The following is a 20340-nucleotide window of genomic DNA, read 5'->3' as shown; positions in this document are numbered from 1 at the left end:
ATATCTTCCAGTTCATTAATTCCCTCTTCAGCAGTGTCTCATCTGTTTATCAGGTATCTATCTACTGACGTCTTGACTTTAATAATTCTATTTTTCATTTCTGGATTTTTATTGTTGTTCCTAGGTCTTGGGTGTTTGATAATCTTTGTTTATAAGGTCATGCATGATTTTAAGGTGTGTGAATCCTGCAGGTCTACCTTGGGAAAATATTCCTCCAAAGCTTTGCCTACATCCAAGAAATGCCCCTATTCTATCCCCTACTCCCCAGAATCCAGCTTCAGGGCAAACTGTGTTAATAATTCAAGTAATTTAGGGACCTCCCTGGTGGTCCAGGGGTTAAGAATCCTCCTTCTAATGCAGGGGATGCGGGTTTGATCCCTGGCTGGGGAGCTAGATCCCACATGCCGCGGGGCAACTAAGCCCACGCGCTCTAGAGCCTATGCACCACAACTAGAGAGACCACGTGCGACAACTACTGGGACTGTGCGCCAAAACTAGAGAGCCTGCACGCTGCAACGATAGATCCTGCATGCCACAACAAAGATCCTGCGTGCTGCAACTAAGACCCGAGACAGCCGAATAAATAAATAAATAAGTCAATAAGTAAATAAATAAATATTAAAAAAAAATTAGGGACTTCCTTGGCGGTCCAGTGGTTAAGAATCCACTTTCCAATGCAGGAGACGCGGGTTCAATCCCTGGCTGGGGAACTAAGATCCTACATGCCGCAGGGCAACTAAGCCCACATGCCACAACTACTGAGCCCGCACATACCACAACTGGAGAGAAGCCTGCGCTCCACAATGAAGAGCCCACTCACCACAACAAAGATCCCGCAGGCCGCAACTAAGACCCAATGCAGCCAAATCAATCAATCAATCAATCAATTTAAAAAAATAATTCAAGTAATTTAGCTACAGATTCTTTTGGACTTTGTACAAACACATTCATATCATCTGAGAAAGACAATTCCACTTCTTCATTCGAATCCTTATCCCTTTGTTTCTTTTTATTTCTTTAAAAATAGAAGTTGTGATAAGGGGCATCATTGTTATTATTTTTTTAATCTCAAGGAATGGCTTGTAATGTTTCACCATGATGTATATAACATTTACTGATTTTATGGATGCCCTTCACCATGTTTAGGAGAGGCCCTTCTCATCCTAGTTAAGGGTTTCTACTACAAATGCTTAACTTTAGCAAATGCTGTACCATCTGCTAAGATTTAAAAATACACACACACATTATAAATATATATAATTTTAAGAAACATTTAGAATTTTACAATACTTCATTTATGAATTTATGACTTTTTGTACTGCAAACTGCTTTTGTGAGTGTGTATGTACATGTGTGCGTGCTTTCTGAAACAAAGAGATTAAAGTACTTTCCAAGAGAGAACAAGGCACTTTAAAGAAAAATTTTCTTGCCATGACTCACATTGTAGATATTATTGAACATATTATGACAAATATTATTAAACATGTACTAATAAAGTCTGCATATCAGGAAACCTGAGTAAATTATCCAAAATGTTACTTTTCTCCTTAAAAGCATGCCATATCACTGTGTTCCAATGCCAGCACATATAAAGATCAGCTGGGAGGCTTGTGAGAACACGGATGTGGGGTCCCAAGTTCCTAGGTGATGTGATGCTGCTGGTCCAGGACCACTCTGAGATACGCTGCCATAAACCCGTCTTTACACACACGGGGAGGGAGAAGTGAATGAAGTGTGAGAGTGTGGGCGAGAAGGCTAGTACGTGTATGCTCGGGGTGTGGGTGGGATGTGCACGGCAGGCCTTCACGTGCTAGAATGTTACAAAGGAGCCGGGCTGCTTGGCTAGCTGACACAACTTCTGTCCAAGACAAGCGGCCGTGCTATGTGGGAGGGTCATGCATGGTAACCACGAAACCATCCTTTTTTCGGACCACACTCCTAACAATTACCTTTTGAAATATTCCACTTCCCTCTCTGTCTCGTCCATGTCCACACTGTCTAGGTCGATATCTTTAGGCAGAAAGACATCATCTGTAAGATGAAAGAAAAGAGGCAAGTCAACTAAACAGCAGGCCATCTTAGCGGGACAGAGCAAAGCATTTGGTTTTACTTAATTTCAACAAGTTCACAAACTAAAAATCCCTTCTAAAATGAAATTTTGCATGGGACTTCCCAGGCGGTCCAGTGGTTAAGACTCTGTGCTTCCAATGTAGGGGACATAGGTTCCATCCCTGCTTGGGGAACTAAGATCCCACATGCCGTGGGGTGCGGCCAAAAAAAAAAGAAAGTAAGGGGCTTCCCTGGTGGCGCAGTGGTTGAGAGTCCGCCTGCTGATGCGGGGGACACGGGTTCGTGCCCCGGTCTGGGAGGATCCCACATGCCGCGGAGCGGCTGGGCCCGTGAGCCATGGCTGCTGAGCTTGCGCATCCGGAGCCTGTGCTCCGCAGCAGGAGAGACCACAGCAGTGAGAGGCCCGCCTACCGCAAAAAAAAAAAGAAAGTGAGAACTTGTCTAATAAAACTTTTTAAAAAATTAAAAAACAAAAATGAGATTTTGCAAATGGCCACAGGTGGGCAGACCTCTCTCATGCACTTGGGAACATCCAGGTCACCTGGAATTAGTGAACTCCTGTGCTGAGTGAAGGAACCACTGCTTCAGGCCCGGCAGAAGAGACATACCTGCTGCAGCCACCGGGAGAGCCCTTGAGAAGACAGAGGCTGTCTGCCCCAAGGCCCCGCTGGAGGGAGGGCGGGGGGGTGGGGGTAGCAGGGGCACGGCTGCCAACAGACGCCGTGGACGTGTCTGTACCCAGGACCCAGATGTCAGCCTCTGGAGGAAGACGGCTCTTCTAGGCATTCAGTTTATCCAAGCAACATCCAGAGACTTCATCAAAAAGCTTTTCTGGTTGTCCCTACCAAACGCAAGGCTATATTTCATCTTGCAGTTGAGCAACCCTCTTTGAAAATAGGCTACAGCAGGGAGACGACTGATGAGGGAGCCTTGGCACCTCTGAGGGTTTTAATTCCCTCTTCTGCTCTGCCCACCCTGTTTGGTACCTGCCAGGCGCTCAGAGGCTCCATCCGTGCACACCTGGGTGCTGGGGGGCACTGGCGGTGTACGCACAGCACCCGGCTCCACCCACGGACGAGTGCAGACCACCGACAGTGCTCTGTTAAAGCCAGTCTCCATTCCCTGTCCCCACCTTAGCATGGGACAATCTTTCAGGATCTTCAGTAAAGGACCCCCTTTCCTGCCATCACTGGGCATTTGCACAGCAGCGTAATGAAGGCGCGGTTTACCTGCACACCAGCAGCTAACACTGCTGAAGACTCCCAGCGCCACGCGGAGTGCCTTCACATCCACCAGCTCACGGCAACGCCGTGGCCACCGAGGAGCCCCCGCACGCCCCCTGCACGACCACGGCCCCTCCCGCACAGACAGCTCGTGGCCTGAGTCTCCTCAACTCCGCCCCCTGCCGCTGTATCCCTGTGGTTTCAGCCACACCTGGATACCAACACCACCAAACCAACCCCGCCCCAGACCTCCTTCATGAGCGGCTCGTCCATAAAGCCACCTCCTCTGTACATCCACCCTTCAGGCAGCTGACCCCCAACGCGGGCAAAGCTGTTGCGATCTGCTGCGGCCGCTCCCTTTCCGACAGTGGTCTAGAAATGATCCTCCCCCCACCCCCTTCCTCACACTCATGTCCCACCTGTCGCCCCTGTCACCATGTTGGGCACGTTCCTCATCAACAGTTGCAGACGCCTGTCTCCATCCCACTGCTGCTGCTTCTGGGGTACCCCCCAGCCCCCGCCCAGGCTTCCTAGTCCAGGCTGCCAGCATGCATGAGTCACCCTCACAACACGCTCCTTTCCCAGCCACTGAGACCGTTCGTCAGGCCTCCACTGCACACCTACCACAGGCATCTCCTGGAGGCCCACTGGCTGACACTGGTCAAGGAAACAGTGATGCACGAGGAAAGGTGAGGTGGGCCAGGAGTGTTTACAGAGGTAAAGAAGGTACAGTCTTAGAAAGGCCGAACTCAAGTTATTCCATAAAAAAGTTCTAGAAGAGGAGTTGGTTCAACCACAGAAGCAAACACAGAGCAGACACGTCTGCTGGGAGTGCTCTCATTATAAAGTGATTTCTAATACTCTTCTAATTAGAACTGATAACCAGTATTAAAAATCTTGGCACAAGAAAAAAAATGGGATGGAACTATAACCAGATTCAGTATCAGACAGACATTTTTCACAACAAAATGTTATTAACCTGTTATTAACCAGGGTGGAAAGAAAGAGCGACCTAAAGAATTTCATACCCGCCAGGCTGTCTGTTCACTGTTCAGACCACAGGAAACAGTTTGCTTCGCCAGAGCTTGGAGGACTCTGTGCCCCTGACCCCTACTTGAGGACATGTGTCTGGGAACACTGCTACACGAGGACCAACACGGGCACCTAATGTATTCACGTGCAAACCTACAAATACTGTGCACTCTGACAAAGCAGAAACAAATGCAGCTGAAAAATGGGAAGAGAAAGGACAGCAAAAGAGGGCAGAGTAGAGAAAACAGGGTCAGTGCACGGCTGTCCCTCAGGCAGTAAGTGGTGCCACAGGCCCCCATTTGGAGCAGGGATGGGGCACTAGACGTATAAGTGCAGGGGCAGCACCAGTACAAAGTCATAAACATTCCTAAACACCAAGGATATATAGAAAAAAAGGCAAACATCTTACACAGAGAGAGAATCAGTGAATATAAAATATAAAATAGAAGACTTCCCTGGTGGCACAGTGGCTAAGATTCCACGCTCCCAATGCAGGGGGCCCGGGTTTGATCCCTGGTCGGGGAACTAGATCCTGCATACATGCCGCAACTAAGAGTGCTCATACCACAACTAAGGAGCCCACAGGCCACAACTAAGACCCAGCATGGCCAACACACACACACACACACACACACACAATAATTGATCTAATAATTACAAAATAATGCCAGGGCTGTCCTATCAATACATGGAAACAGGCTCACCTCACCTGTAGATAAGACTGTCAATGTGGCTCACACAGCAGGACGGAGGCATCTCGGCTGTATGCAAGGAAATGACCTAAAACCAAGTGGCTCAGATAGGCCAGAAATGAAGGGATGAGGACAAAGGTGCCCTACCAGGCAAACAGAAACAGAGAGAAGGGGTAGCAATCACCATCTTAGACAAAGGAGAATTCGAGCCAAAAGTGTGAAACACAACAAAAAGGACATTTTTAAACAATAAAAACCACAATTCAATATAAGAAATTAGTTAGGAATATGTACCAAGTGACAAAGAAACCACCTTTATAAAGCAAAACTACAGGAAATGCAAGAAAACACAGAAACTCAATAATAAATAACAGAATATATGTCAAGAGGACAAAAAACAAGTAAGGATACAGAAGACCTAAACCTAAACCTAACTCAAAGATATATCATGGATATAAATATATATTTAGTTTAATACCATGATAACAAAGAAAATATACTTGTATCTCAAGTGAACACAGAGCAGTCACAAAAACTAGTCACAAAGAAAATACCAGTAAGTTTCATGAAGCAGAAATATTACAAACAACACTCTCGGATCACAGTGTACAAAACCTAGAAATTATTAACATAAACAAGGCTCTCCCACCTGGAAACCTAAAAACCACTTATTAAACTATTGGGTGAAAGGGGAAAAGAAAACCACATGGAAATTACTGAATTTCTAAAAAAGAAACCAAATGGAAACATTATCATACACTGTGGGATATACTTAAAGGAATGATCAGAGAAAATTCAAGGTGCTAAATACTTTGATCAGTAAAAATGAAGGAATGAAAAGAAATGAACTCAATTCCCAAATCAAAAAGTTAGAAAGAACAATGAAGTAAAACAAAAGGAAGCACAGGAAAAAAAAGATAAAAGTAGAAATTAATGAGGCAGAGAAAAAAACAACTGTGTATACCTAATTGATAAATCAAGAGCCTGGCTTTTGAAAATATTATATAGATAAACTATTAACTTTAACTGAGTCAAATATAATAGGGAGAAAGCACAAACATACAAAATAAGAAATGACAAGAGGAAAATAACCACTGAAAGAAATTTTTAAAAAAGTATGTACTCGGGCTTCCCTGGTGGTGCAGTGGTTAAGAACCTGCCTGCCAATGCAGGGGACACAGGTTCGAGCCCTGGTCTGGGAAGATCCCACATGCCATGGAGCAACTAAGCCCGTGAGCCACAACTACTGAGCCTGCGCGTCTGGAGCCTGTGCTCTGCAATGCGAGAGGCCGCGACAGTGAGAGGCCCGCACACCGCGATGAAGAGTGGCCCCCGCTCACTGCAAGTGGAGAAAGCCTTCGCACATAAACAAAGACCCCAAAACAGCCCAAAATAAATAAATTAAAAAAAAACGTTTGTACTTTGCAGTCATCTATGTAAATAAGCAGAAAACTGGCTGAAAAGAGAATTTACTACGGAAATACAGTTTAGCAAATTAACCTCAGTGAAGAAAGAAATACTTAAATAGACCAATTACCATAGAGGACAGAGAGAATACCATCAGGAAACTACCCCACAAAAAAGCACCGGGCCCGGGGGCTGTACAGGAGATTCCTATCAAATCATTAAAGCCTAAATAGTCCCAATGGAAGGTGAATTGCTCTAGAATACTGAAAATGAAAAACAAACAAAAAAAGCTTCCTAATTCTTTATGAAGTATAACAGGTCTAAGAAGAAAAATTATGTTTAATCTCCGTAGATACTAGAAAACCTCTGACAAAATTCAACACTCATTCCTGATAAAATACTCAAGAAAAATAGGAATTGTTGGATATTTTCTTAACATGATAAAATATATAAACCTTACCCTAAAGCCAGAATCTTAATGTAGAAACACCAGACGTTTCCATTAAGTTCAAGAATGATGCAATTAAACAAGAGAAAACAAGAAGCCTAAGAATTGGAAAAGGAGAAGTAAAGCTTTCTCTATTTGCAAATAGATGACAGAGTACCTGGAAAACCCCAGAGAATCAACAATAAGACTCAAACAATGAAATAATCTGCTAAGGTAGGAGATATAAAGTTAACATACAGAAAGCAATAGCTGTCATATACACAAATGACCAGTTAGAGGAGCACTATCCAATAGAAATACAACATGAGCCACATACATAATTTAAAATTTTGTAGTAGCCACATTGAAAAAATTAAAAAGAAACAAGTGAAATTAATTTTAGTAATATATACTTTATTTAATTAAATATGTCCAAAAGATTATCATTTCAATATGTAATCAATGTAAAAAATTATACTGGGATTTCCCTGGTGGTGCAATGGTTAAGAATCCACCTGCCACGGAAGACCTAAACAGACATTTCTCCAAAGGAGACATACAGATTGCCAACAAACACATGAAGAGATGGTCAATGTCACTAATCATTAGAGAAACGCAAATGAAAACCACAATGAGGTACCACCTCACACCGGTCAGAATGGCCATCATCAAAAAATCTACAAACAGTAAACGCTGGAGAGGGTGTGGAGAAAAGGGAACCCTCCCACACTGTTGGTGGGAATGTAAACTGATACAGCCACTACAGAGAACAGTATGGAGGTTCCTTAAAAAAACTACAAATAGAACTACCATACAACCCAGCAGCCCAGTCCCACTACTGGGCATATACCCTGAGAAAACCATAATTCAAAAAGAGTCATGTACCACAATGTTCATTGCAGCACTATTTACAATAACCAGGACATGGAAGCAACCTAAATGCCCATCGACAGACGAATGGATAAAGAAGATGTGGCACATATATACAATGGAATATTAGCCATAAAAAGGAACGAAACTGAACTATTTGTAATGAGGTGGATGGACCTAGAGTCTGTCATACAGAGTGAAGTAAGTCAGAAAGAGAAAAATACCGTATGCTAACGCACATATATGGAATCTAAAAAAAATGGTACTGATGAACCTAGCGGGCAGGGCAACAATAAAGACGCAGACGTAGAGAACAGACTTGAGGACACGGTGGGGGCGGGGGGGAAGCTGGGATGAAGTGAGAGAGTAGCACTGACATATATAAACTACCAAATGTAAAACAGATAGTTAGTGGGAAGCTGCTGCATAGCACAGGGGGATCAGCTTGATGCTTGGTGACGACCTAGAAGGGTGGGATAGGGAGGGTGGCTCAAGAGGGAGGGGATATATGGATATGTATAGCTGATTCACTTTGTTGTACAGCAGAAACTAACACAGCATTGCAAAGCAATTATACTCCAATAAATATATTAAAAAAAAAAAAAGGAATCCAATGCAGGGGACACGGGTTCGATCCCTGGTCCAAGAAGATCCCACATGCTGCGGAGCAGCTAAGCCTGTGTGTCACAACTACTGAGCCTGTGCGCTGTAACTATTGAAGCCCGCACGCCTAGAGCCCGTGCTCCGCAACAAGAGAAGCCATCGCAATGAGAAGCCCGCGCACTGCAATGAAGAGTAGCCCCAGCTCGCCTGAACTAGAGAAAGCCCGCGCAGCAACGAAGACCCAGTGCAGCCAACCACCAACCCCCCCCCCAAAAAAAAAAAAATATATATATATATATATATACTGAGTTATTTTAAATTCTTTTTTTTCATACTAGGTTTTCAAAATCTGGTTATGTTTTTACACTCACCCCCTCAATTTGGACCTTCCACACTTCGGTGCTCAGGGGTGACATGTGACTGGCTACTGCACCGGACGGACAGAGTTAGAAGGTATGATTGTAGAAAACACCCCGTTAAAATTAAAAGCAAGGAAGATTAAATACTTAGGAATAAGCTCAAAAAGAAATGTGAAAAACCTATAAGAGAAAATTTAAAACATTCCTAAAAGACATAAAGTAGACTTGAACAAATGGAAAAACTCCCCTTGTTCTTGGGAAGGACGAACAACATCATAGACACCAATTCTCCCTAAATTATCTTATAAATTTAATGTAATACCAATAAAGATATCAACAAGGTTGTTTTTTTCTTTTTTTTTTAAGGGAGCTAGGCACACTGATATCAAAGTTCTTATGGGAATACAAACATGAAAGAATAGCCAGGAAAACACTGAAAAAGGCTATGAGGAGAGAAGAGCCCTGTAAGTCATTAAAATGTACAGAACTTCTAAAGTAGCTAACTCAATGCAATAATGGCGTGTGAATGAACACAGAGGAAAAGAAGAGAAATTCCAGAACAGACCTGAGGACACACAGTGTAGCACACGGTGGCATCCTGAGTCACTGGGGCAAGATGAGCTTTTTAATAACTGGTGTTGGGACAACTGGTTAACTATTTGTAAAAGATAAAGCTGGATTCATGCATCATACGATACAAAAGAATAAACTCCAAATAAATGTATCAGGGAGCTAAGTGAAAAAAGTGAAACCACGCTAATACTAGAAAAAAACTTGGGCACATTCCTCCTTAACCTTCGTGTTAGTATAAACAATTCTGACAATTATTTAAAATCCAGAGGCAATACAAAATCAGTGAACTGACTATGTAAAGTAAAAAGGAAAACTTGTGCATGGCTAAAAAGCATTGTAAACATAGTCAAAGACAACTTAACGACCTCAGGGAATATCTGTAGCATGTAATGCAGTTAAAAGGCTAATATCCCCAATTCATAAAGAACTCTTAAAAAATGGAAGGAAAAGACCAAAAACCCAATTAAAAAATGAGAAAAAGATATGAATAGAAAATTCACAAAAGAGATATAGAAACAGCCCTTAAAAATATGACCTCACTGTAATTAGAGAAAAATGCATATGAAAACTACAGGAATAAGTGTGCCTAACAGATGGGCTCAAGTTACAAAGCCTGACAACACACTCTCTTGGTGAGGCTGTGGCCAAACAGGGGCTCGACAGGGTGGGAGTGCAATGCAGAGTTCAGAGGACCAGGCCACATCAACAAGCCCTGTCTGCACTGACCTCTGACCCAGCACTCCCACAGAAACACCCACACAGAGCACCTGCAGTCCGCCCCGCTGTGTGTCATTACAAACCCCGAGAGCGGGGCAGTGTCCAGCGGAGCCCACTCAGCACCTGAAACCACAAGGAAGAGCTGCAGAGGGCCTTCGGAATACAGGATGTGGGGAAAAAGCCACGGGGAAAGGCATCTCTAATATGCCAACCTTTTGTGTAAAAAACATAAAAGCAAGTAAGAAACTAAGTAGGAATGGAATAGGGAAAAAGAAATCAGGATTAAGGACGGGAAACAAAACAAAATAGATACAATCAGAAACAAAGGAAGCCGGCTGCACTTCCTAGGAGTCCCCGTGGCTGTACTAAATGTGCCGCACTAGGTCCTCCGGGGGAAGAGACCTACCAACCCTCAGGCTAGAGAAGGAACCCTGAACAGACACCGAGGGCAGGTGCGCCGGCTGGTCTCCCACCGCGGTGGGAGCAGGCAATTCTGAAGCCACCCATGTGTCCCCCCAGGACCGCAAGAAAGGAGACACGCTGTGGACCACAGGAAGGGGGCTGCAGGGAACGCAGTGGCACCGGAGCCGGACTGCAGCTGTCAGGGTGAACGGGTGGTTTTTACTGCAGAGATGATACCAAAAGACACAGATGTGGTGCTGGTGGGGGGGCACGAGTGCACATGTGCCCGCGTACACACACTCACTCCCCCTCCTAGGCCCTGCCAACCACACACCAGCAGCACCCAGGTCTGGGTCTCAGAGCCAGGACATCTAACTGTGCATAGAAGGGCTCAAAGCACAACGGGGTGCAGGGGCCACGCAGAGGGGGCTCCCACCGACTGAATCTGGGGGCATCGAAATAAACAGTGTTAGTAAAGGACTGTAACCTATAGCATAAAGAAAGAATCCACTAACCCGCCCTTATATAAATAATGAAGTAAATGAAAAAAATACATGGGGAAGGAGAGCTCTTCCTATAGAACGCTAAGAAATGGAGAAGGAATAACATCAGAAAAGTCACCATCATGTAGGCAAACAGCACAGTAATAATCCCCCTGGGCAATAACTGTCGTCGACGGATGCTAAAAGTAGTGGATGAATGTCTGATATGGCATAATGTCTGATATGTCTCCCCATGAGACACTCCGGGTTAGCACAGGTCAGGTGTCAGCCTGGCAGAGGAGAGACGGGCCGACCGCACACACCACGGCCCAGGAGGAGAGTTACCGCCACCGGGCAGTGTGCCTCCTGACTGCAGGGCACCCACCAACACAGACCTGTCACCCCCAAGGCGCTGCCGCCAAAGCTGCGTAATCTGAACCTGGCTGTGAAGGAATGGCACCAAATTGAAATTACTCTAGATAGTCATTTACTCTAAAAAATGGATGGGTCACACTCTCTAGAGATGTCAGGTTGTGAGAAAGTGAGGAACTGACCCATTAAAGGAAATTAAAGAGATATGACGCGTGACCCTGGGTTGGATCCTGTGTCAGGAGAAAACAACTTTGTTTCCTAGGACATTAAAGGGATGAACAGAAGAAACATGAATAAGCCTACAGCTAGATAAGAGTCTTGTGTCAGTGTTAATTTCTTGATTTTAACAACTACACTGCGTTCCCTGCAGCCCCCTCCCCACGTTCCACAGCGTGTCTCCTTCCTTGCGGTCCTGGGGGGACACACGGGTGGCTTCAGAATTGCCTGCTGCCACCGTGGTGGGAGACCAGCCGGCGCACCTGCCCTCGGTGTCTGTTCAGGGTTCCTTCTCTAGCCTGAGGGTTGGTAGGTCTCTTCCCCCACAGAGGACCTAGTGCGGCACATTTAGTACAGCCACTGCGACTCCTGGGAAATGCAGCCGGCTTCCTTTGTTTCCGATTGTACCCATTTTGTTTTGCTTAGTTGTTAAAATCAACAACTATATCGTGCCCCCCCATCTGTATCTTGCTGTATCTAATCTCGTTTTGAGGAAATACACACAGCAGTATTTCAGGGTAAAAGGACACCATGTCTGAAAGCACTCTCATTTGGTTCAGAAAAGTAACCAAGAGGGAGAGACAGGACAAAGCAAGTGTGGTGACATGCTGAGCTGGACGGGAGTATGTGGGAATCCTTCGTACTCTTTCCTGCAGTTTGGGGGAAGTCTAAAATTATTTCAAGGTAACCAAATATAACAACAATTCCTACGTGTCCCTCATGGCTGGTGAAGAGGCCACACAAAGCACGAAGCCACGACACAGATGGCAGCATCCACCTCCAGGAGGGATGGACCCTGAGAGGCACCCGACCCAGCGCCCTCCTCGTCCCAAGATGCCCCAGCTAGACACACGCCCCTTTCTGCTCTGTATTTATTTACCGATTGAACTGCTGCCTCTGTCTCCCTTCTTCTTCTTGCTTTTCTTGCTCTTGCCCTTGGGCTGCGGAGAGTCTGCTGGCACCGGCTTGCCGCTCTGCGGGTGCTCGCTGGGCGCGGCGGGCTCTGCGGGGCCCGGGCTGGGCTTCTCCTCCCGGACGTGGTTCAGCTGCTTTCTGTTGTTGTTGTTGCTGTTGACTTTCCTCTCCTCCCTTCTGTGCTCCGCCAGGGGCGTGAGGTCAAGCGCTCTGGCCTTTGCCTCAGCCTGGGGCCGGGGCCGGGGCTGGGCCTCGGAGGCTCTGGGGGGCTCCAAGGGCTTCCTCGCCGGCTCGCTGCCCGCATTACTGGTGTGCTTCAGCTTCTGTCTGCTGCTTCCCTCCTTGTGCTGATGCATCATGTCCAGGAGGAAGGACAGCGGCTGCTGCTGCTTCCCGTTGACCCTCTTGGGCAGAAGGAGCTTGGAGTCTCTGGCGGCCACGGGGTCGGGGGTGTCCGCGTCGGCCCCCGGCCCCGGCCCCGGCCCTGTCTCTCTGTGGTCCGTGTATCTGCAGGGGGAGCGAGAGGAGGTTTCTGGGTCTTCGGTCGGCTCCAGCGAGCCGTTGTGGACGCGGTCAGAGCCGGGTGCAGATTCTGTGGTCGCCTGCAGACTCCTGGCAAGCATGTCCAACTTGGGACAGGCCCTCCCTGGCCTCTCTTTCTTCTTCTTTTTCGCGGCTCTCAGTGTCTGGAGGCCCTGGAGCCGCCGAAGCTCCTCCTGGAGCCGCTCCTCCTCCGCCTCCCGCCGCCGCTCCTCCTCTCGGAGGTGCAGGTGCTCCCGGGCCCGGGCCTCCGCTTCAAGGCGTGCCTTCTCCTCCAGCTGCCGACGTGAAAGGAAAAGGCAACTTAGGACAACAGTAAGTGCTCTAAAAAGTGAGACACGCACACAAAAGTGAGATAAAAACTGAATCGTGTGATAAAATAGAAACCCTGAAAGGGGCTGTGATAGGTCAAAAGCTTAAAACACACCTCCATCAGAGCAGGGGGCGGTAGTCAACAAAACATCCCTTATAGCCTCTGACGCAGCCCCAAGCACAGAGGACAAGCACAGAGAAGCTGCCGTGCTCCTGCCCCGCGTGGGCTCTCCCGTCTGTGCGTGGCAGGCGGGGGATAAACTGGACAATAACAAGACTGATCGCAAGGCAGCAGTTACACAGCCACAGAGGTGCCACCAGAACCTTTCCAGGTGGGGAATGCTGCTGATGCGTTCATGTGGGTCAAAGCAACATTCAAGAAAATGTGTACTGAAAAGCTCGAAATTTCTTTTTCCCACCCTAGCAGGTAAAATTCCCAATATATTTTCACTAGTGTGATAGAGCAAATGACTTCCTAAAATATTCAACATGATGTGGCAAACAGACAATGGTTATTTCTGCTGTCCAACTGGCAGGAAATTAATTTTCAACTCAAGCGAAGATTGTATTTTTTTAGTGACGCACATTCCAGGAGCATAAATGGAAAAGATTCCTTCTGATTAGAAAACAAACTAGGGACTTCCCTGGTGGTCCAGTGGTTTAGACTCTGTGCTCCCAATGCAGGGGGCCGGAGTTCGATCCCTGGTCAGGGAACCAGATCCTGCGTGCCGCAACTAAGACCCAGGGCAGCTAGCTAGCTAGCTAGCTAAATACATACATACATACATAAAAAATAAAAATAAATAAATAAATAAATAAAAGAAAACAAACAAAAACCCAGAAAACAAACAAAAACCCAGTAAGAGTAAGGAGAACAGCTCCTCCATCACTGGGCTCCAGTAAGGCTCATGCTCGTAAGAATCTTTGAAAAAAACATTTTGCATGGGAAAATGTAAAGGTCCTTCCGAATTTAAATATTTTTCATGATGTTTCAGAAGGCAATATTTTTAAGAGACAACTTGCTTGTTTTTCTAAATAACTTAAACATAAAATTAGGTTAAAAATTCAATGACAGGTTTCAAAAAAATGTAACTTGACAATTCAAGTAAAGATTATTTAAAATTCTTGCTCCATCTGTTAAAGGAAAGCTTTGCTGGAGGCAGCACCTGACAGACAAACTCCCGCAGTGTCTCCCGCAGTGGCCCCTGCAGGCACTCCAGGTCCTCCAGTCTGCAGGCCTGACCTGCCACGGGACAGAATCTACAGTGAATCCAACCCCGGTGTGTGCTGCCTTCATTTCAACAACCGGCCGGCCAACAAGAGACAAGGCAGCTTTGTGGGTCCCTCTGCAAACAAGGTGCTCGGCAGAGAGCACGAAGGGTGTGAGCGGGTGCCGAGGACGACCTGGGATACACCTGCAGCATGGTCTGGATCCAGGCCGCCTGCAAGGACAGAGGATAGGAGTCCAGGTGGGGGCAGCCCTGAAAGCACCTGAACCAGTCCAGAGGCTTCCAATGAAGCCCAGTGGCGAGTCCCCAGGGACTCGGACCACCTGGGACCCCGGGCGCTGAAACACCCCTGTGTGGAGGACACACCTTCTCCCCACACCAGGTCTGGAGCAGAGGCAGGCCGCTCCCTCCAAGCCCCCTAATTAGACCTGTGGCCAATCCAGACCTATCTCGGGACTGGGGGTGGATACAACAGCGGCAGTGAATCCACTCAGTTCAATCACAGCTACCTTAAGAGTCATGGCAACTAAGTTGGAAGCAACACCACACAAGTGGCCCGACCCTGGGTCCACCGCGGGCACGTCTCCTCCTTCACAGGGGCCTCACGCCCTTCCAAAGCAACCCATCCTACGGTCAGAACCCTGTGGCCCTGACGAGTCCCCTCTGGGCACAGCCCACACCTGCCTGCTGAGGCAGGCTCGTGGAGCCTGACGCCTTCAGGGGGCTGAAACCGGGAAGAACCTCCAAAAGAACTGGCGGGGGCGGGGAGGAAACCCTAGAGGAGATGCTGTTCCCATCACTTTCAACATCGCAGGAAGTAACGGATACAATTTCTCGCCTAGCGGCACAGTCTGCGCATCACGCTCACGCGTTGAGACCGCGCTCAGGTCCGGCTGCAGCTCACCACTGGGCCAGCCTCGCCAGTCTCGGCAGCTACTTGCTTTTATGGCAGCCCCCGCCCTAATGGTGAGGTGGCCGCCTTACTCTCGACCTCACTGCCACGTGCAGGCCCTCCTTGGAGTGGTACCGCCTGATCTTCCTCTGCCAGTGGGGCCGCTCGGGGCCCTGTACCAGCCTTGGGTCAAAGGCGCTTCTTCAGCCCTAGTCTCCGGAAGCCCACAGCGCCCTGCCCTCGACAGCCAGGGCTGCTTCCTCTGCTTTCCTGGGAAAGAAGTTCCTTTGACAGACAAGAGGCGGAGGGGCTGCTGCCACCCTGACGCTGGCCAGCACAAGAACCGGAGGCCTGTTTTAGAGCCATTAACAAACCCCTGGCACAGGAGGGGGCTCCATGGCCTGAAAATACAACATGGGTCTTGAAGCAGCGTCCAGTTCAGGCTGGCAGGGGCGGTCAGGGGCTCTTGAAGCAACACTAGGAGCCTGTTGCCCAGCCCCAACCTCAGAGGCCCCCCTGGGAGGCCGCCTGGTGCAGACCTTCTGTTTACCTTTCTCTGCTTATGCCGTGCACGCTTGGCGGCCCGGGTGCTGCTCACTGGTTTGGTCTCCGAGCTGTTTATAAACTGGAGCAAGTCTTCCACCCTTCGATGGTCAACCACACTCTCCCTTTCTGAGAGCTGATCCGTTTTCTTAGGTTGCTCTTCTTTCCTCTTGGTCAGCCGTAAACGAAGCTTTTCCCTCATTTCTGCATAATTTCTACTTGTTGGCGCAGCGGGAGGCTAAGACAAACGAAAACATGACGAAATGCAAGTTTTAATGATTTTGAATATACCAAATTTCAGACCATAGCATTAAAAGTGAAATTTTTATTGCTCAAGTAACACATGTTCATCAGGAAAAGTAACTAAATAAAAGAAACAAATGGCGAGAAAAAGAAAAACCTTTCATCACCAATTACCCGAAGGTAGTATTTTGGCACTGACCTGTCAAGCTTTACATAGTCACAAAAAAATCTGCCAGAGGATGTACAACTATGTACACAAATGGTTATTTTTAAACTAAAAAAGAAACTATTATACATGCTGTAATTGATCTACTTTTTATGTAATATGGTGTGATTATCTTCTCACGTCAATAGATGTGTCTATAGTATTTTTCCATCCCCTCGCAGGTTTCCTTTTCAGAGCCGAAAAGACTTCTCACTGACTACTGAAAACACCTGCATGAGTTGAGGAAATGCGGAGAGACTAAAGCAGAAAAAGAACAGCTCCCGGCCCCTGCTCTTCCCACCACCCACCCCAGACACCATGGCTGACACCTGCTTGTACGGATGAAATGACTGTCCTGGGACACCACACAGTATGGATGTGTCTCAATGGACTGTGCAGTCGAGCAAGAGGAATCTGCCTGTACAGGCTGTCCATTGTGTGGACTCAACAATTCCCACGCCTGGGTAGTCAGTAGGTCCTATCTAATCAGACGCAAAAATGCAGAGATGAAATACTCAAAACTAACTTTGGGCAAATACGTGTTATTATTTCTTTACGACAACTACAACCTAGAAGTGGAACCACCGTTTTAGACCGTATCTTGATTTTAATTATGCTCGCAAATGCTTTACACACAGTGTAACCATACCCTGAATTCAACCAGGTACATTATTCTTGCAAAGGAGTTTGCACATTTTACAATTCTAATTTAAACATGCAATTTACAAACATCCATGGTGAAACACTAATTTTACGCACTTAAGTGCGCTCTCCGGCACCTGCCCCTCCCCTGAGGAGGCCCTCCAGCAGAGGAGAGGCCCAGGCACTTACCCCGCCATGCCCGAAGAACTCACAGTAGCAGCAGTCACAGTACTTGCCCTCCTTCTGGTTGGTGGAGGTGGAGGTGCTGGAGCTGTGCTCGGAGCAGCTGTCCTCGTCCGCAGTCTCGTCCCCGTCGTCCTGCTGCGGGTCATAGACGCCGTTCTCGCAGCGATGCCCTTCACAGTCGGGGTCGCTGCAAAACCGCACAGGGCCCATCAGCAAGCAGCCTGCCCCTCAAGGGGTGTGAGCATGGCAGGCGGTGGCCAAGGCGGTTCTTTCCTACCAGCCTGCCCTTGCCAACGAGGCGCGGGGCCTGCACGACCCAGGGGCTGAGCAAGCAGGACAGACGCAGGCCAGAGGGCACACCCAGAGGGGCTTCTCAGGTGCACACACACAGCCTCTCCACTGTCCCTCCCACCACCATTTCATCCTGGGGGATGTCAGGGCGGGGGAGTGGCGGCAAGTTCAAAGGTAACGAACACTGACTTTTTAAAGAAAGCTGTTGAGCGTCCATTGCATTGTTCTTTGCTCAGTGTGTAACAAACGCGACTTCAAAACACCCACGGGCCCCCTGCCGCTGCCGGCAGCCTGTGCACAGACCCACAGTGGCCCTGTGCTCTGCGGAACTGGCCGAGACCGGAGCCCGCCCCTCCCCACTGCCATCCTGGCTGGTGAGCTGTGAGGCCCCAGGCGCCGGAGTGTCTCGGGCGGTCCTGCAGGGTTAGGTCGCACGGCACCCATTCTGAAGCGCGCCGGCCTCCCCCGCCGGCCCGGGCTCACCTGCAGACACTGGGAGGCGCGCTGACGGAGCCGTCTGTGGTGGGGGCCACGGGAGCAGGACAGAAGCTCTTGCGTGAATCCGCAAACCCGGGAGAGGTGGCGGCCGTTTTGGGGAAGGACGGGGCTGCCAGACTGGCAAGGTGAGGCGCAGAGGCTGGAGAGAGGGCGGCGGGAGGGAGGGCGGGAAGCGGCACCAGACCTGTGGGGCTGTTTCTCGGGGCCGCCGGCACCCCATGCCTGTGATCCTCCTTGTTGATGCCGTGAAAGACGTCACCTGCGTTCAGAGATGCCAGAGTCACTGCCGCTGGCCAAGGTCAGGCAGACGTTCAGCCTTCTCTAGGTTAAACTTTTTTTTTTTAAACCAACTTTTGGTCTGAAAATGTTCAAATCTATAGAAAACTTGAAGGAATAGTACAAAGAATACCCATACACCCTTCACCTAGATTCAAGACTATTTACTATTTTGTTATATTTACTTCCTGTCTCTCTCTCTCTCTCACACACACACACACACACACACACACACACTTTACTGGTGGCTTAACATGTGGAAGCAAGCTGCACTCACTCCTAAACATTCCAGCCTGGACTCCTGAGAACATGCACGCTTTGCCGTAAACCTCGACACCAGCGCCAACTACAGACAATTAACCTCAAGGTGACATTCTCATCTCATGTACAACCCCATCCAGACTTATGGCCTCTCCCACAGTCCTTTGCAGGTTTTCCCCCAACCCAGCATCTTTTAAACTTTCTTTCTTTCCTTCCACAATAGTGACATTTTTTGAGTTGAGGCCAGCTGTCCACAATTCTGGATTTACAGTCTCACGTCCGATTTAGCTGAAAATATTCTACGCATGAATCCTGCAAATGTTATGCTGGATCTTCCCATCTGATTGCACAGGAAGCACCTAACGTGTTTGCTCCTGTCGGTGAGGCTACATCTGATCAGGTGTGCAGGGGGGCAGTCGGCACCTTATCTTCCCTTTGCAACCTGCCAGTCACCTGTGAGTGCTGCTCCCAGACACCGGAAATACTGCATTCCCCAAACTGAGATCCAACGTCCTGACGCCCATGAGGACGCTTACCCGGGCCCCTGTCACCGGCTGGCTGCAGAGCGGCCTTCTATCTGTACCAGTCTTGCATACGTAGTCAGCAGAAAGCTTCCACCCAGACAGCTTCCCACCTGACTCCCTCTTTTGAGCGTCCCGAAGGATTCTCGACTTTAGCTGCATGCTACAATCCGTTTCCTTATTCTTTCCGATGCTCAAACAGTCCTAACTTTGGCTAGTGAGGCCTCTCTGATCCGGCTCCCGTGTCTCTTTGACATTTGCCACTGGTCTCTGACTGCCCCCTTGCTTTCAAGCCCCCTCTTCGCTGTGCTCAGGTCAGACTGTGACAGCAACACCACCTCCACACCAGGGATCTGCACGGCGGCAGGGGATGCATCTCGGGCTGGTCAGCAGCCCCATCAGCTGACTCTCCATGAGGCTTCTACTTTCAGATGCCTAAAAATTCCTCCACGTGTTCAGGAAGCAACGACCTCTTCCTACCACAGAACAAGAAGCGCAGAGAGGAAAGGCAGGACACAGTGTGGCAAAGCCCTAGAGGGTGTCAGTGTGACAGTAAAATTCTCATCAGAGTCCTAGAGGACATGCTCTTCATGCATGAGCATTCTTAGGTGTTAATTACACTGACATCTCTGGCCAGGCCGAGTGAAAGGGAATTACCGAGATGCTGAGGAAGAAGGAGCGAATACACAGTGCCAACCCCGAGGGTCCCTGCGAGCTGGTGGGCCTTACCGAGGGAGGGCGGTCTCTTGGACGACACTCTGAACTGGCTGTTGCTTGACTGCACCGTGGTGGCCGTGCAGGACACGGAGGAAGTGGCTGACGACGTGGCCATCACAACTTTGTTTGCTTCCATAAAAGCATCTTGGAAATTGTACAAACATTTCTTTTTCGCAGCGTTTTTTTTCTCTTTACTATCAGGAACTGCAGGCGTTTCATTGCTAGATGGAGGTGGAAGAGCTTCAGGTCTTGTTTCTGAGAGTGTTGGCCCTAATATGTCATTCCCTTCAGAGAAGAATGGGAAAATTAAGGCTTCTAAAAGAAAGAGCATTTAGCTAAAACCTAAAGGACACCTGCTGACTAAACTGTTAACACTGGGGCTGCTACTAAGTTAGGATTCCAATGGGATGACACTAGTCAACTAGTTTTCATCTCAGAAGAAAAATTTATTGAGCACCTACTATGTGCCAATTCCTGTGCTAGGTGCTTTCCAAAAGTTATTTAATGTCTTAAAACTACTTTCTGAGCTTAGTACTATCATTCCTATCCTGAAGATGAAGAAACTGAGGCTCAGAGAGGCTAAGCAACTTGCCCAAGGTCACACAGTTAGAAACCCTTTCTACG

The 20340-nt window shown here is 48.0% G+C and overlaps 1 protein-coding gene across 6 annotated transcripts in view; it reads right to left on the bottom strand.

The window, feature by feature from the left end:
* Positions 1-20340, bottom strand: part of FAM193A (family with sequence similarity 193 member A) — a 177862-nt gene that overhangs the window by 9341 nt on the left and 148181 nt on the right. For all 6 annotated transcript variants that reach the window (XM_082609591.1, XM_082609592.1, XM_082609593.1 and 3 more), the window contains 6 exons: positions 19729-20001; positions 17927-18200; positions 17156-17339; positions 15884-16114; positions 12326-13178; positions 1950-2031 (listed from right to left, as the gene is read on the bottom strand). In XM_082609591.1, coding sequence (XP_082465717.1) covers positions 1950-2031; positions 12326-13178; positions 15884-16114; positions 17156-17339; positions 17927-18200; positions 19729-20001 — 1897 coding nt within the window. The remainder of the gene's footprint in view (positions 1-1949; positions 2032-12325; positions 13179-15883; positions 16115-17155; positions 17340-17926; positions 18201-19728; positions 20002-20340) is intronic.

This window comes from Mesoplodon mirus, assembly GCF_964341445.2.
Source record: "Mesoplodon mirus genome assembly, chromosome: 2".
Lineage (NCBI taxonomy): Eukaryota > Metazoa > Chordata > Mammalia > Artiodactyla > Ziphiidae > Mesoplodon > Mesoplodon mirus.
Note: the sequence above shows the minus strand (reverse complement) of the source record. Positions and strands in the feature narration are given on the sequence as shown.